Below are 17,973 nucleotides of genomic sequence, written 5' to 3' on the forward strand. Positions count from 1 at the left end.
ATGACGCTGTGGATCAAGGCCACTGGAGCGTTGAAGGATAGGTACAGCATCTGGGTGGCGAAGCTCTTACCCAGGCGTCCATGCAGGAACCCTGATCTTGAAATGGTCATCATCAAGGCAACAAGCCACGACGAACAATGCATGGATTACAAGAACGTTCAGAGGGTTTTCAAATGGCTACGCACCTCACCCTTGTACCTTCAGCCTCTTCTCTACACTCTTTCAATGAGGATGGAAAAGACTCGTTCTTGGGTTGTGGCACTCAAGGGGTTGATGCTCATTCATGGGGTGTTCTGTTTCGATCTTCCCGGGGTGCAGAAGATGGGAAGGTTGCCGTTTGATTTATCGTTGTTCAGCGACGGACACATAAACCCTAACAGGGCCTGGGTTTACAACGCGTTTGTTAGGGCTTATTTCTTGTATTTGGACCAAAAATCAGCATTTGTGAGGATGGAAGCAACGAGAGAGACCAAACGTGGAGGCAAGGAGAAGGAAGAGAGCCTGATGGAAGAGCTGCAGAGCTTGGAGAAGCTTATTGGTTTGATAGATTTGCTTCTGCAAGTGAAGCCCAGGAGCCTCCGCATGAACGTGGTGCTTGTTCTTGAGGCCATGGATTGTGTCATGGACGAGGTTTTGGAAGTGTATGAGAAGTTTTCCGCTAGGGTTCAGCGAGTTGTGGAGAGAATACTCGACATGGGTGGGGAAGAGGAAGCTAGGGTTGGTCTGGAAGTTGTGAGAAAAGCTGAATTGCAAGGGAACAAGATTACTACGTACTTCAACTTCTGTAAGGACATTGGTATCCTTAATGTTTCGGACTGTCCTGAAATTGTGAGGGTGGATGAGAAAGACATTGAAGAACTGATAAGAATCAGAGACGGAGAAAAGATGGAGAGTGATGAGGAAAATGGTGTTGTGGCGTATGAGGATAATAATTGCAGAGCCATTGTGAGCTTTCTGGAGACGAAGCAGACGGATTTGAAGACAGTGATCACAAACCAATGGGAAGTGTTCGAGGATGATTTAGTAGGTGATGTTACGGATGGTGCAAGTGTCACAGCAAATAACCCTTTTCTCGACTATTCTTTCAGCCTCGTACCGTATGTTCCTGTTTCTAACAATTGTGTTCTTCCCGATTTAATTGTTTTGTAGCAAGTACACATAAATGCAGGTTTTATTTTCAGCTTCTCATAAGGTTTATGGTGATATGCATTCAATGTATTTTCTTAAAAGAAAAATAAAATGAAATGATGGAGAATAAAGTCTTTCTTTGTCTTTCTCATGACTGCAAAGTTGTATTCAAGCAAGTTCAGAAATATGACAATTAAATTTCGTAATTTAATCAGAATTTAGGATAATGTGTAGAGAGTTGGCTAATTGGATGTATTGTCATTTTAACTTTAAGGTCTTAAGGATGCATGTTGTGGTAACATGTACTCCCAAGTATTAATTGAACTTTCTTTTTTCTAAATAATGATATATAAAATATATGAATTGTGACAATACATGAGTGTTTTACACCTAATTAATTTCGATTCTCCATTACACCTGGTTATAAGTAGAGCAAAGATTCACTCCTATTGAGTTTTTTTTTTTCCTTTTGTTTTCTTTCTTATATCATATTTTACATACTAATTAATAATAACAATAATTTATACTCAAATAATAAAATATGAATTAATATTTGTTTAAATTAATGTTTTAATTATTTTTAGGGTGAGATAAATATTTTAAAGGTTAAACCACTTTCCCAGTCTCTATTTCTGTTGGATTTTCTCAAATAGTTCTATTTTAAATTGGATTAACGAGGTTAACTTTCAGGTGATGTGTTAGTGTGAGGTGGAATCATTAAATGACGTGACATATTCAAAGTAGGTTACATAAAATATATAATTAAAAAAAAAGTTTTCTAAGAATTGAAACCCAAATTAGGGTTCATCATCTTCAACCTTACCTTTATCATCTTCAACCCTAGCGATTAATGCTTAGGGTTTACCATGAAGTTAGGGTTCATGAAATCCAAAAAGTTTCTGAAATATGAAATTAAGCACCACCAAATTAGGGTTTATCAAAATCAAATTGGGTTCGAGATTAAAGACGCAATAAATAACGAATTCATAGAGTTCTAGGCATCCCACGCTGCCCATCCTATTGGATCAATATGGTTTTCTATCAACGATTGCATCATAATAGTCCTGGAATACTTCTTCTAAGGTCGACCCAGATAAGTTTTGATGGAACTTACAATAATCTTAAGATATGAACTCGGTGTTAGGTTACATTGTTGAATTGAAGTTTCTGTATTTTGGTTTGGATCTTCTCTTCCTTAAGCTATCACCATATTCTTTTGGTTACTCATGGACTTTCAGGCCACCAGGTTACACTTTTGGAACACAACAACGACATTTCCAAAAGTGAAGTAAATGGTACTAGTGATGATAGAATCTCTGTAAAACTACCTGTTGGAGTATGCGTAGAGAGTGTCTTGAAAGGCATACATGCGACAACGCTTTATCGCAGATTGGTTGGCACTTACGCGAAGAGCCACCACTTGGTGTTTCGTCGCCCCCGCTGTGTTTTGAAACCATATGTCTTGACCCATAAATCCATCACCCATAGAAGCTGCAAAACACGTATAACTATACGTGGTTAGTGTTCAAAAATTCAAAATGTCCTACTCATTTGTGTCTTATTGTGATTCAGATTTTTAAACATTCAATCAAAATGGTAACTTCACTTATTCAGGAATCATAGAAACATACTTAGGTCAAACATAACATAGAAACTAGAAATATATGGGGAAGAGGATTTAATGGAGGTGCGAATAGGTGAGATTGAAGGTAAACATGAATTTGGGACAAATTGTGATTAGGGTTCCTAAGTTTGTGAAATTTAGGATTTCTCTACAGGCTTGTTGTGAGAGGCGATTCATCGTAATTCGAGGTTGATTTTTGGGTTTCCTTTCACAGGCTTGATGCATAGTGAAGAAGATTTTTGGGTGATGCACATGGAAGAAGATTTTTGAATGATGCACAAGAAAGAAGATTTTTGGGTGATGCTTCATCGTAATGGAGGATGACCTTCATCGTAGTGAATTATGAAAAGGAGAAATTTGTTCGTTTAAAAAAAAAGTTTAATGTCTCAATAGATCCCTATTTTCGTCTAGAATTTCAAATAGGTCCCTTTATTTTTTGACGTCTCAATTGGGTCCTTATTTTTGTTAATTTGATGCAAATAAATCCTTTCCATCAATTTCATCAAACGGCGTTAATAATTGTGTGACGTGACCTGGTGACACTGCATTTTTAATACACGTGTCTACCTTCTTCTCCTAAGTCTGCAACCATGGTATCTACCCTCCGTTTGTTATCTAAAGAACTTACATTTGAAGATGGTAAATTCGCTGTTTGTTTCCCAGGGACTGCACATCTTGAACATTTCCAAGCACACCACTGTGGAATTTAACCTTGCCAAACTTGTAATTTTCAGCTTCTCTAGAATCACCAAGCAACTTGACGCCGCAAAAGGGAGATTGAGGTCTTCAAGAGGGAGATATACCAGTAGCAGCTGCTCTTGAGCGACGGAAGGGAGAGAGTCTACCTGGAAGTAATTCACCAGAATAGGTAAATCTATTTGATTCACTAGCCAATTTCTTTTTACCCTCTTGCTTGTCAGGTGACGGTGCCTTGGAGCTTGATTTGTTCCTATGAATTGCATCCCAAGCCTGTAGAAAATATTCATGATTGTAAGTAAATATGTCAAAAAAAACCACTTGAACTTGCTGATTCAGGGTTGAAGGGTGTAAAATTGGTCCATTTTTCTCACCTTCTTTACATATGGAATTGGGCTAAAAGATCTAATATGAGAAGTTTTGTTAGGTTTCACAACCTCACTGGCTGAAGGCAAGGAAACCTGGTTTTTCATTTTCATCGCAGCCACAGGATTCATTAAGCACAATGAATTCCTGATATGTAATATAGGTAATAACCCACAACCTTTAGCTGCAATATTAGAAGAGTTTTCATATTCGTTACCATCACCTTCGTCTTCACTTTATTCCTCTTGATTTCCCAGTTGCAGAGAAAATGGATGTTCCAGCAAAAAGAATAATATCATTTTCCATCGTTGCCCTTTCTTTAATAATTTCAGCAAAAATTATAATATTGACACGTGTATTAAAAATGCAGTGTCACCAGGCCACGTCACACACTCATTAACGTCGTTTGATGAAATTGACGGAAAGGATTTATTTGCATCAAATTAACAAAAATAAAGACCCAATTGAGACGTCAAAAAATAAAGGGACCTATTTAAAATTCTGGACAAAAATAGGGACCTATTGAGACATTAAAAAAAAAACAATACACAGTAAAATTATAATTCATATGATACACAATGGTGTAATTTTACTTTAATTTTATTGTAATGGACAGATTTTGAAAATATTATAAAATGGATAAGTCGTACCAGGAAAAACTTCACTTAAAGAAGTTGCGTTCCATACTAAAATCGTTATTCAAATCATAACTATAACTCATAAAAAGCAACACGCCCAGTGGGACTCGAACCCACAATCGCTTGATTAGAAGTCAAGCGCCTTATCCATTAGGCCATGGGCGCTTTTAATGTTAGTTTTATGGTTAGTTTATATTTAACAAATAAACATACATAAACAGAGCTTAAATTTGCAACTTATTTGTTTTACCCATTATACCATCATATATTTTCTTTGTTATTGATAAAAAAATATTCATTTGATTTAATATAAAAATGTAAAAATATATGCATCACACAATTAACATGAATATTTATATACAAAATAATACGCATAGAATTATTTCGCTTTCACAAATACAAACTTAAAATTATTGTAACAAGATGAACAAATTATAAATATATAATTTCATAACACTTAAAGATAAAAAAATAATAATAAATAATTACATTAAATTATACATATATCATCATAAAAAAGAATTAGAAGAACACAAATTGTGTTGACTCAGTTATAGTCATCATCCGCTAGTTTCATCTTTAATTTTAAGTCCAAAAGTATGAGATAAGGGTGAATTTCATGTCAATTTGTAAATATATATTAAAGGATGTCAACTAACAAAGCAACCATAACGAAGAAATGTTAAAGTCATAACCCATAATTTCCTCTGATTTTAGAAACTGAGTTTATTGGTCTAACAACTTTAATGAAAAAATGAAAGTGTATAGAACAACTAAGTAAACGAGAAAAACTTATTTATATTAAGCACATTGCTTTAACTTATCTTTAATTCTTCCTTTTAAGTACTACTTCACTAACTTTTTAGGTCATTAAGTTGTTTTTCTTAATTTCATAAATTAGTGATTAATATGTATCATTTCTTTTGGACGTCCTTTTCTTTTTGAAAGAAAATCTTAAGCTTAACGTATATTTAAAATTTATTTTCAAAATAATTTTTTTAAATTAAAAAAATGTAAATATATTTCATAGATATAACCTAAAAAAGTTATCACGAAAAGTGTAAGCTCCTTTTCTCTTTTTCTTTTCTTTCTCTTCCCTTCTTAAACTAGCTTTTTTTCACATCTTTTGATGTTTAGTTTTTTTTACCCCAAATAATTAATGTTTTAGAATTGGGTTGTGTTTTCTGTTTATAATATATAAAGTTTACCGTTTTTGTTCTTATAATTTTAAAATAATCTTTATATTCACGATTATTTATATAATTCTAATAAATATATTTTCTTTTCCATTTTTGTAATATAAATAGTCTCTTAATATGAACTTGTTCTATTCTAATTTAGACTAATCTTGACCCAACCTAGTTTAACCTTGTTTGCATCCAAATTTTCTAATCTAAATTAGGACATATTCGAACTACTTTTGTATGAACTAGGTTTAATCGAACCTAACCTACATCTAGCATGGTTTGACCTTACTTGACTCTGATCCAAAATTTCTTAACATAGGTCAGAGTCATTTCAACACAACCTTACATGGCTTAATCTAGATTTGGTCAGCCGAGGCATATCTCAACTCAATTTGATACATAGTTGACTTAACTCAACATTACCTGGGCTTGAAAAACTTTACATGACATGAACTAGGCCTAACTCAGCTTGACTTGAATCCAACCCAATTTGGAAAAACATGGGTCCAACCCAATTGATCAGAGCTTGTTTGAACTCAACCTATTTTGGCCTAATCTGACTCGACCCAACTTGGCCTAACCTAAACTTAAGTCATCTTGCAATCCATTTCTATCAAACCAACTTGACATAACCTGACCTTACCTAACTTGACTTGTACCCAACCCAACCTTACCTATAATGACTTGTGTCTGACTAAGCCTAACCTAGATCTTATACATCTAAGCTTAAAATGTGTCTAGATTGACTCAAATTTACTTAGGCTGACCAACTTGGCCCAACATGGTTCCAACCTGATTTAAATCAAACTCATCTCAACCTAACCTAAATTGGCCCTAATTGGGTTTGACTAGGTCAAACTCGACCTGACTCAATAGAAATTGGACTTAATCCAACTTGTCTTAGACTCATATGAACTTAACTCAATCTAATCCTAACTTAAACTAGCTTGGAACCATCTTAACATGGTTTCAACCTCTTCTAACTTAACATGAGTCTGATAGGCCTTACCCATATTGTCCTAGGTTGGACTTAGCTCGACTTGACTTTGTCCAAAATAGGCTCAGCTTAACTTGGATTAATGTGGGTCTAGCTAGACTTAAATTGGACCCATCTTAGCTTGACTTGGTCCAAATTGAACTTAACCTAACTTGATTTGGAACAACTCTATCCTTGTCTAAATATGCACCCTATCCATGTTAACCTAACATGCATTTTATCCATGTTAACCTAACATGGGTCTGATTGGACTTGGTCTAATTTGGACAAACTAGATACAACTTCGCATGGCCTCACTTAACTTAACTTTGCTAATAAGAACTTGGGTTTCAATTTGAATTATATATATATATATATATATATATATATATATATATATATATATATATATATATATATATATATATATAATAAATTAAATAAATATATATTTTTATCTTGGTTTTCAAAGAAAAATATTTATTTTAAATATTGTTCGTGAATTAGTTTTAAGTTAACCCATGAGAAGGATTTTGGTTGTATGAACTTTTACTTAAACGAGTCCCTTGGTGTTATAAACTTTTTTTTTATCATAACTAGAGCAGTTATTTGAGCTTAAATGAGTCTCTTCTAAAACCAAGCCTTATTTTTCTAGCCCGCATAACAGGGGCTTTTTAAAAGTTGCAGCCCCAAAGTTCTATGTAAAGTGGGTTGGTGCAAGCTTAGGGTGAGGTTCCTCCCCAAAACTAAATTAGTTTATTTTTAATGTATTTTCATTTATTTCTTTAGTTTGTTTTGCAATTTCTCTTCAGTAATTTCTAAGTTTCGCATGATATTTTATTAGTATCTTTTTTTCCCTTCACTCTAAACATCTTTCTGCAATGTTGAATACCTAAGAAAAATTATAGTTTAAAAGTTTTATTACACAAGAGTAATTTTTTATTATCTAATAAAACAAAGGTAATTTTGATAGAAAAAAGTGTTATAATTATTTTGCACAAGTTTTAAAAAAAATATTTTTTTCTCAGAAGAATTATTCTTTAAAAATCAAATAAGTTATTATTTTTATAAAACATTACTAATATATATAATATAAACATTTTTGTGTATCAAAAATAAAAAAATACAGAATTTTATAAAATTAAAAAAAAAAACTAAATATGAATATAATTGCATAATTTAATTCAAAAATACATTATGAGAGCTTAGTCAGATAATTTTTTAATATTATTTAAAAATATATTATTAGAAATAAAATAATTAACATTATTTAAAAATATATTATTAGAAATAAAATAATTAACAGGTTAAAAGAAGACTCATGATACATAAAGTTGTATGGATATTTAACTTTGTAAACTTGTTTTGTAAAAGACTTTTTTGTCTTTCTGAAATTTGTTAGTCCAAACCCATATAGAGTAGGATCAAATCCTATAATGGACTAATTTAACGGGTTTAATCGTAACCCGTTTAAACCAATACTGTATCATCTATATATTAAGCTATTTTTATTATCTTTACTTATATACATATATACATTTTCATATGATAAAAAAAAGTAATCAATTATGGTGATGGAAAAAAATAAGTTCAGAGACCAAAAATTAAAAATAAAAATAAAAATCAACTAAAAACAACCACACTATTAAAAGCAAAATATATATAAATACTTTTTATGAAATCTAAAACTTGTTTAATTCAAACAAAAATAAGAATGCATTAAATGTTCACATAAATTTTTTTTACAAGATGAATGTAATTTTAAGGGTAGTGATTCAGTTATGCCTTCTTATATATTTTACGAATAAAAAACTAAGATGAAATGATTAAGCATTAGAGTTTGCACAGTACAGTGTAAGTACGTTAAAGGTTGAACAGAATTAATCCTGCAATCATGAGCGACATGGTTAAACAACAAAAGCAGTTTTATGTCTGTAGAAAGAACACATATAAACAGACATCATCATCGTCCAGCTTTTCCCACAATCTAGAAACCTGTGGGGTGCTGAATCATCATGGAAAATGGTCAACATGCTATGAACCTGTTTAATTATGTTTTTGTTTTCTAGTGCTTTGACTGGAATTAATCATACTATTTCAACAACATCAATGCCTTCCAAAAACAACACATAATTAGGATACAAAATGCTTGATAAAGTTTAATTATTAAATTACGCATCGATAAAAAATAAATATTATATATATATATAATGATGAAACGTAAAATTAAAGCTAACTTACAATGAGAAAATAATTTATCCATAAATGGATGGAAATTAAACTGACACTATTGCTAAGGAGAAGTATATTGGAGTATATATAATTATATATTATTATATAATATAATACAATTGACCAAATAACTTTATTATCATGGATTTTGAAATGAATATTTTACGTGATATTCACTATGTTAAACTTATAAGGTAAAATATTTAAACTTCAGTTATAAATGAAACACAAGTGACCCCTTCTAGTATTGGTCCCTTTTATCTTTTAAATTGAGTTAATTTGATCAATGATAATTCACTTTTGAAATATACTTTCAAATATATTATATTGATTCATTACCTGAAATTTGGGTCATTATTAGATATACCTCAGTATAAAAATTATGGAAATGAATTGATGTTGAAACAAAGAACGACTACACAGTGTTAATACCCAATTTCGTCCGGGTAAATATAATTCATCACAAAAATAAATAAAAAAAAACATAAAAAAAAACCAAAATGAAAAATACTATTTATTTTACTTTTTGCACCCCCAAATTTTCTTTTAAACACTTAATCCAATGGCCCAAAATAATCTCTTACTTTTTTACTTCCTCATCACCTCTTTTCTCTTATTACACCCCACTCTCCACATCACCATCCACATCACCCTCCACATCTCATTCCACATCATCTACCTTTTTCATTTACTTTTTCCACATCATTTCCATATTAATTTTATATATCAACTTTTCTAACTATTCCACTTACTTTTTTTAATTATATCTTCTCCATCAACATTTTTTATTATCCATTTTTCTCCACCTTATTTTTCCACCCACTTTTTATATTATTTCTTTCACTTATTTTCCACATTAACTTTTACTATTCACTATATTTTATTTCACCTAATTTCTCCACCAACTTTTTATATTATTTCTTCCACTTAATTTCCATACCTAATTTCTCCACCATTTTTTTTATATTATTTCTTTCACTTATTTTCCACATTAACTTTTACTATTCACTATATTTTATTTTACCTACTTTCTCCACCAACTTTTTATATTATTTCTTTCACTTAATTTCCATACCTAATTTCTCCACCACCTTTTTATATTATTTCTTTCACTTAATTTCCATACCTAATTTCTCCACCAACTTTTTATATTATTTCTTTCACTTATTTTCCACATTAACTTTTACTATTCACTATATTTTATTTCACCTAATTTTTCCACAAATTTTTATATTATTTCTTTCACTTATTTTCCACATTAACTTTTTCTATTCATCTTTTTTTTATTATATTTTATTTCATCTAAATTTTCCACCAACTTATTATATTATTTTTATTCATCAACTTTCTTCATCCTTAACTCTATAAATACCTACATTCTCTTCACTTCACACACACAAAAAAATTACATAATATCCATCTCTTCTCTCTCAAACATCTTTATTTCCACTCCAAAACTCTACTTCATTTTTCTCTCCCACACTACATATCTTTCCACACATTTCTTATCACCCCTATTATCATGAAACATTTCAATACACCCCTTCAGCAAACCATATCAACATGTTTCACCCACAAAATTGATTTCCATCATCATGACCAAACACTAAAATCCTTTCCCCACTCATCTCTTCAAAACTGAGCTGCTGCTAGTCCAGAGGTCAAAAAATTATGTGTGAGTATTCAAATGAAAACCCTTTGAGTCTAGAATCTAACCCAAAAAGTTTCATTGCAATTAGAGTTCTGTGGAAAAAGATATGAGCCAAACAGTAAACCAAGGTCAGTGCCAGAAACGAAACAGCCAAACCTGATTTCAAAATTATACTGCATCTCGTCCAGAGGTCCAAAAATTATGTGTGAGTTATCAAATGAAAGCCCTCTAAATCTAGTTTCTACAGAAAAAAGTTTCATTATGTTTGGAGTTTTGTAGAAAAAATTATCAGTGAAACATTCAGTAAAGGTCAGTGAAAAAGAAAGGACTGAAACACATTTTGTCTCTGCAAGTAAACAAAGAAGGAATTGGGCCTAAATACACCATTTCAGGATGCACCCAAGTGTTCCTATTTTCGCCCCTGGCATATCAAAAGTTGAAGAAAGAGTATTGGTCCAAACGAAGGAGTTCAATTTTATTCTCTGCACCCCTGGTTTTTATCTCTGCACCCCTATTTTTATTGATCACGCTTTATTTTTAAAGTTTTTATTTCTTTATTTCTTTTACTGTATGTAGCCCTTTGTGTGATAACTACACTCTTGTATATTGTATTTTGTCGGGTTTGTTCGTAAAAAATAAAAAAAAATATATAAAAAAAAATATAAAATTAAAAATTAAAAAAACTACAAAAATATGTTTTAAAGGTTTAGGCACATGTGTGATCACACGCATCGTCCTTGTGCTAAAAATTTTTTCTCTTTCTCAATTAAAATTACAAAAATATGTTTTAAAGGTTTAGGCACATGTGTGATCGCACGCATCGTCCTTGTGCCAAAAACCTTTTCTCTTTCTTCAAAATCCCAAAAATATGTTTTAAAGGTTTAGGCACATGTGTGATCACACGCATCGTCCTTGTGCCAAAAACTTTTTCTCTTTCTTCAAAAAAAATGTCAAAAATACATTTCAAAGGTTTAAGCACATGTGTGATCGCACGCATCGTCCTTGTGCTAAAAACCTTTTCTCTCTTTTAAATAAAATTACAAAAATATGTTTTAAAGGTTTAGGCACATGTGTGATCGCACGCATCGTCCTTGTGCTAAAAACCTTTTCATTCTCCTAAATCAAAAAATACAAAAAAAAATATAAAGTCATAAAAAACCAAAAACATCAACATTTTCAAACAACAAACAATATCGCCTTGCAGAACTACGTGATCCTTGATTCTCCATCAAAAGTGGAGATACGTAGGAGCAAGGCCAGTCCTTGTCAGGCTCATTCTCCCAAAAATCCAAATTATCCATAACAAGTTTTCAAACAATTTTCCAAACAAATTTCTCAAACAGTTTCTAAACGAACTACGGAACCCTGATTTCTCATTCTGAATGAGAATACGTAGGAGCAAGGTCAATCCTTGTCGGGCCCAAAAAGCTAAAAAAGATTGTTTGTTTTTTTAGAGTTTTTATTTCAAGGTAAAGTTAAACATTTTAAAAACCACATCATATTCGCATATTTAATTAAAGGTACTGCCTTAAGGCAGGCGTTGTAGGGTGCTAATACCTTCCCTACACGTAACCGACTCCCGAACCAAGAATCTGGTTCTAATAGACCATGCCTTATCATTTTATGGTTTTTCCGTAGTTTTCCAGAATAAACTATGGTGGCGACTCCAATCTCTTTTTCTTAAATACTTTTCATCTTTTTCGGATCGTCGTCCCGTCGCGATTTTTTCCGGTTGCGACACACAGTGAAAATTTGTGGGCTTCAAGAACAACTAGTAAAAAAAATAATCAACATTGTTTTTTTTTTCTTTTAATTTCCTCGTAAGATTTATTTCATGTAAAATTCCAAATGCTATTCATTAAGTTTTAATATATATATATATATATATATATATATATATATATATATATATATATATATATATATATATATATATATATATATTACCGACCGGTCTTCCCGACACATAGACCGAGCGAGTGGTTAAACCAATGCCGCCCAAACGGGTCACAATCATGACCGAGCGTCTAAACTAACGTTTTTTGAGCCGACATAGACCAAACAATCCTCCAAGGTCGTCCGTCCAGGTCGACCATCAGGAACGAGCGGCATGCCAAGGCCGTCCATCCAGGCCGACCATCAAGAACGAGCGGCACGCCAAGGTCGTCCATCCAGGCCGACCGACCGAGTATCCATCATTGGCCGGTCACCCTGCTGACCGGCCGTCACGACCGTCCCTCCCAGGTTGACATCATTGGTCGGTCACCCTGCTGACCAGCCGCCCAGACCGTCCCTCCCAAGTTGACATCATTGGCCGGTCGCCCTGCTGACTGGCCGCCCAGACCGTCCCTCCCAGGTTGACATCATTGGCCGGTCACCCTGTTGACCGGCCACAAAGACCGTCCCTCCCAGGTTGACATCCTCGACCGGTCACCCTGCTGACCGGTCGTCACGACCGTCATTCACTATGCCTACTGCGCGATTAAATACTAATGACTCGTTAAAGCCCTTAATGAAGATTAAGGTATGATTAGGCCATTTTCAGGCCCACGAAAGGTAAAAGCCCATTACAATCAGTATAAATAGAGGTCCCAGGTATGATTTCTGGAGGAATTCCTTACGATGCAATATATAGATGCATCACAGATCGCTCTGTCATATTACTGACTTGAGCGTCGGAGTGCCTTTGACAAGTACCCGACCACTCGGCTTGGAGTAGGAGGACGACCACCGGGAGTGCGTAGGGAGAAACCCGCCCGGCCTCCAACATAGAGCGCGGAGCAGCGTCAGTCCGTCACGGTACCGTCCGTCACGCGCATGACCCGGCCTTCTTCAGTTCGTGGGATTCAGCAATGACCGTCCGGTTTTCGTCAGCTTCTAGTGACCCAAGCGCCAGAGCCGTTCGATCTGTTTCGACTGATGAGAAAGCGTCCGCCCGGTCCTTAGCAGCTTCATCGTTTGTCCGCCCGTCTTCACCGTTCGTAAGTATCCGCCCAGTCTTCGACAAACTTATGTGTTTTAACAGGGTCCTCACGGATTCAGTCGGAACAATATATATATATATATATATATATATATATATATATATATATATATATATATATTACGTACCTCAAATATCTTTAAAATATTACAATTAATATCCTATACTATAGTAACTTATTATATTACTAAAATATCTATTATTAATATCATGTATATAACATATTATCATACTCGGTTATATTATTAAAATACATATAATTAATATTTTATGATAAAATAATTTATTTCACATTATGTTAGTGTTAAGATATTTACTATTATTATTTTATGATACAGAAATTTATCATCAAATTATTTTATATATTAAAATATTTACAATTAATATCTTATATTATAATAATTTATTATCATATATTACGAAGATATTACAATTATATATAATATAATAATTTATTTTTTTATATTTTATAGACTCAAAAAGTTTATAAATACTTAACTTTATAACAAAAAAGTATTTATTTCCAATTTAACCTTGATTGTTTTTTATATTTATCTAACTAATTAATATAACTTTCTAGGCGTGAATAATTTAAAACATGTTTAACTCAAATTAGACGTTCAATAAATTCCAAATTATCTAATCTCATTTCTATTCTATTAAATCCATAAATTAACAGTTTAGGGGTTTAAACCAGTTAGAAATTATCTAACTACAGACCTCAAACCCTTTGCTTCAATCTAAACCTACTACACTAAAATCTCACTAGTCAAAACCTTTAAATTAGAGCTTAAAACCTTCTAAAATCACCCTATTGACTCATACCTATTTTCATGTCACATTTCTCTTAACTCAATGTACTAACAACTTTCAAATGACCTTACAACATGTCCTAAATTGTTGTTTCTCCCCTTAGACCTTTACTTCTAAAACTCATCTATCAAAACCTCCATTTTTGACCAAAATGAGCCTAATTCACTTCTTCTCAACATTATAATCAATTTGGCGCCACAAACTTTAGAACAATAACGCACATGACAATAATCAGGTCCAAAGAAAATCATTCAACTAAGTTCATTCATTCAAACACACATAAATACTACAAACACTCATTTCAAGCATAAAAATCAACATACATTAATGTCATATACTATTAACTATCAGTTCATACTTCATGTCTAAAAAAAAACATTAGTTTCCCTTACCTTATCAGGAATGCTACCATAGCTCTATACAACATACTACCTTTTCCTCAGTTCAAGAAACTCTAGAAACGCTTACAAACCACATAATCGTGATCAAAGTAAATCTTTAGGACCATTAATCGACAAAGAGTTAGAAAAGGAGAGTAAACAACACATGCGAGATATTCCATTTGCATGTGTCTTAAATTAAGAATCAAAGAAAAAAGAGTAGAAACTTATTTGCTCTAAAAGGAAATCTGATTGGTAGATGATGGAGAATGCACTGTTGTGATTTCCTAACACATCCTGATCATCAAACAGGTAAGTCAGGAGTAAGAATTCTTATGAGAAAAGGGAAAGAAAAATCAAGGAAAGTTCTGGAAAATGACACAGGTTTTAGATAATAGACGTGTCTATGAAATTCTATTTATATTATTGAATTATTTTAACATTAAAATTCTCGATGTCATCATCTAAAATACCTATAAACTCTAATACTCTATTTTCTAGGTTTTTACATTTTTTTATTTTGCTAGACCATATTATTCATTCTTTTATATTAGTGACGAATTTGAATTTTTTATTGAATTTTAATTTTTTTTTGTGTTTTCAAAATATATTTATGTACGCTAATTTTAATATTCTAAAATATATTAAAAAATTAAAGAGACAAAAGTAATTATATGTAAAACTTAATAATTTTTTCACAGAAAATCATTCAAATTATTTTTCAATTAAAACAATAAAAAATTCTTTGTAATATGCCTAAAAACACGCCCAAGTTCGAATTTTGTATTTTAACAAAATCAATTAAGATATTAATGCATATAGTACTGGAACAAAATTATATCATATTAGAATAAAAAATTTATTACAAATTTTAAACAAGTTTTACTTTTCTTCATCCCGATATTTTTTTCTTTTATTGATTTTTTATTTTTGAATGTTTTCTTTAAAAGATTATTAACTCTCTAAAATCTATAATTGAATGAAGTTCTTTCAAATTTAATTTCTTGTAATATAAATTCAACTACAAGGTCTTAATCAATAATTGGAAAAAATGATAATTCATGACATTTCTGCACCGTCTTTAAAATCCCCAAGACTTTTTGTCAACATAATGCTTTCAAAATCCGATACGCTTCTCTATAATTATAATTAATGTAAATTAAAAGCTTTAACAAATATTTTTCTAGACGTAGAGACGGTTTTAATTGTTACTATATTAAATATTAAAAGAGTTTATTTCAATAATAATGAAAAATTTAGCTGTAATATTTTATTATATCTTTTCATAATATTTTTATAAATAAATATATTATTTTATTCTATATAAATTTATTTATTACTTAAAATATATTATTTACTTGACGTATAATAACTTTATAAATTTTAAATACTTACAATTGTATTTTATTTAAAATATTTTTAAATATGAACACTTGTTTCTTTTTTTTTTAACATATATGGACGCATGTTTTTACTCTTTCTTTTAGTTTCTTTCCTTTTTTGGGTTTTTACTATATCTTAATATTTATTTTCTTTAAATTAATACTCGATATTGTGAATTTTATATTACAATTTAAAAAAAAATATGAAGAATAAATTAAAAATAATAATTTACATACATTATATGGACCATTTTATATTACTATAAATAATAGTAGTTAAAAAATCATGACGTTATAGTTGACGAGATAAGTTGTGAAATTAAAGAGGTTGTTATTCTTGTGATTATTTCATAACTCCTTTCTTTTATACAAAATGTCAAAAGTAATACAAATTTTAAGTTTAATTGATAATTTGATTCATATATTTAAGTTGCTAATTTATTTTTTATTTTAATTTTTTTATCAAATTGATTCATATATTTGTAAATAAAATTAATTTGGTCTCTTTTATTAATATTATTGGATTAGTTAATGATAAATTCAATTTTTCATCTTTGTGGATATGTTTTTTCGAGTCTAAAGGACTTCTATACCTATATAAACACATAATTAAATAAATACAAATTTTCTTTGCACTCATCACCATGACAAAAATGGACTGTCGACACCATGACAATCAGATCAAAGGCTGACATTATGGTGACATTCTACAACACTTCAACATTTGACATGTTAAGTCTAGGGGTTGATGTACTAAACATGATCAAATACATCTCGACCATGTCAATATATATCTTATATATGTTCGAAGACATCTCGACCACTTGAACTAGCATATATTTGGCACAAACGTATGTAGTCAAGGTAGAATCATACTAATTGTGGTTCAAGCTTGTCCTATAAATAACACATTATGTGAGGTCCATTTATTACATTCATTAATTATCGCATTTATTACCATCTAACACACTTGATTAACTTGGAATGCTTGAAGTTGGAGTCTTTATTTGGGCTATGTAAGAACAAAGTGTACCTGAAAAAATGACAAGTACCTTTGAAGCTTAGAATACTTTAAGTTGAAGTCTTTACGTAGTATATTCAACTCTATAAGAACACAATCAATAAAATAAAACGATATTAACATTTTTGTTTCTGCCAAAGATTAACTTGGTTAATAAAATAAGTTATAAAAATACACATACTACAATATTTTTTTTTCTATATTCATAAAAATAAATATACAAAAACTTATGAAAGATTAATGATAATTATTAAATTAATATTTCATTATCAAATGAAATAAGAGAGAAATATTTTGTTTTCTTCAAGAAAAGAATATATATATATATATATATATGAGAAATAAGAATAAAAATAATAAGTTTTTTTCTCTTGAGAGACAAAAGAAAGGTGAGAGAGAAATGAGTGCAATATTTGAGAAACTTAAAAAAAATAGATAGAGAAAATAATAAATATCTTAATAGATTTTATTATTATTATTATATTTTATTATTTATTAATACTTAATATTGTGCTTTATAAAAGAAATAAAAGAAATACTTAATTTAATTTCTATCAATTTGGTCATAATACCCTTATCCCTTAAGATCCGGTTCAGGTCACTAATAACTTCCTTAACATGATAAAAGAAAATAGCTTGTGGATACTAACTTGATACATATGTCAACCTATTATTCATGTTAAAATAAAATTACGAGGATTAGATATATAATAGATGATGAAACTCATTCTAGAAAGTAGACTTAGTTTTACATCCTATAATAAAATTTCTGGTGACCTAAAATGAAAAGCAAATGTGATTATTTAGATTAGTGTTTGACTTATCCAAAAGATAAGATTGAACTTAATATTTTATAATAGAAATATCAATTTCTACTAGTAAACATGACAATATTA

At 30.8% G+C, this 17,973-nt stretch overlaps 1 protein-coding gene, 1 non-coding gene and 1 pseudogene across 2 annotated transcripts; 1 reads left to right on the top strand and 2 right to left on the bottom strand.

Annotated features, from left to right (window-relative positions):
• On the top strand, positions 1 to 1,149 carry LOC108335003 (putative clathrin assembly protein At1g25240). The gene has a single exon (XM_017570921.2). The coding sequence runs from the start codon at positions 1 to 3 to the stop codon at positions 1,147 to 1,149; it is 1,149 nt and encodes a 382-aa protein (XP_017426410.2).
• A 973-nt stretch (positions 1,150 to 2,122) lies between these two features.
• Positions 2,123 to 4,120, bottom strand: LOC108335002 (pectinesterase/pectinesterase inhibitor 18-like; annotated as a pseudogene).
• A 424-nt stretch (positions 4,121 to 4,544) lies between these two features.
• Positions 4,545 to 4,617, bottom strand: TRNAR-UCU (transfer RNA arginine (anticodon UCU)). The gene has a single exon. It is a non-coding gene; the product is annotated as a tRNA-Arg (tRNA).
• Between the last annotated feature and the right edge of the window lie 13,356 nt (positions 4,618 to 17,973).

This window comes from Vigna angularis, chromosome 10 (assembly GCF_016808095.1).
Source record: "Vigna angularis cultivar LongXiaoDou No.4 chromosome 10, ASM1680809v1, whole genome shotgun sequence".
Lineage (NCBI taxonomy): Eukaryota > Viridiplantae > Streptophyta > Magnoliopsida > Fabales > Fabaceae > Vigna > Vigna angularis.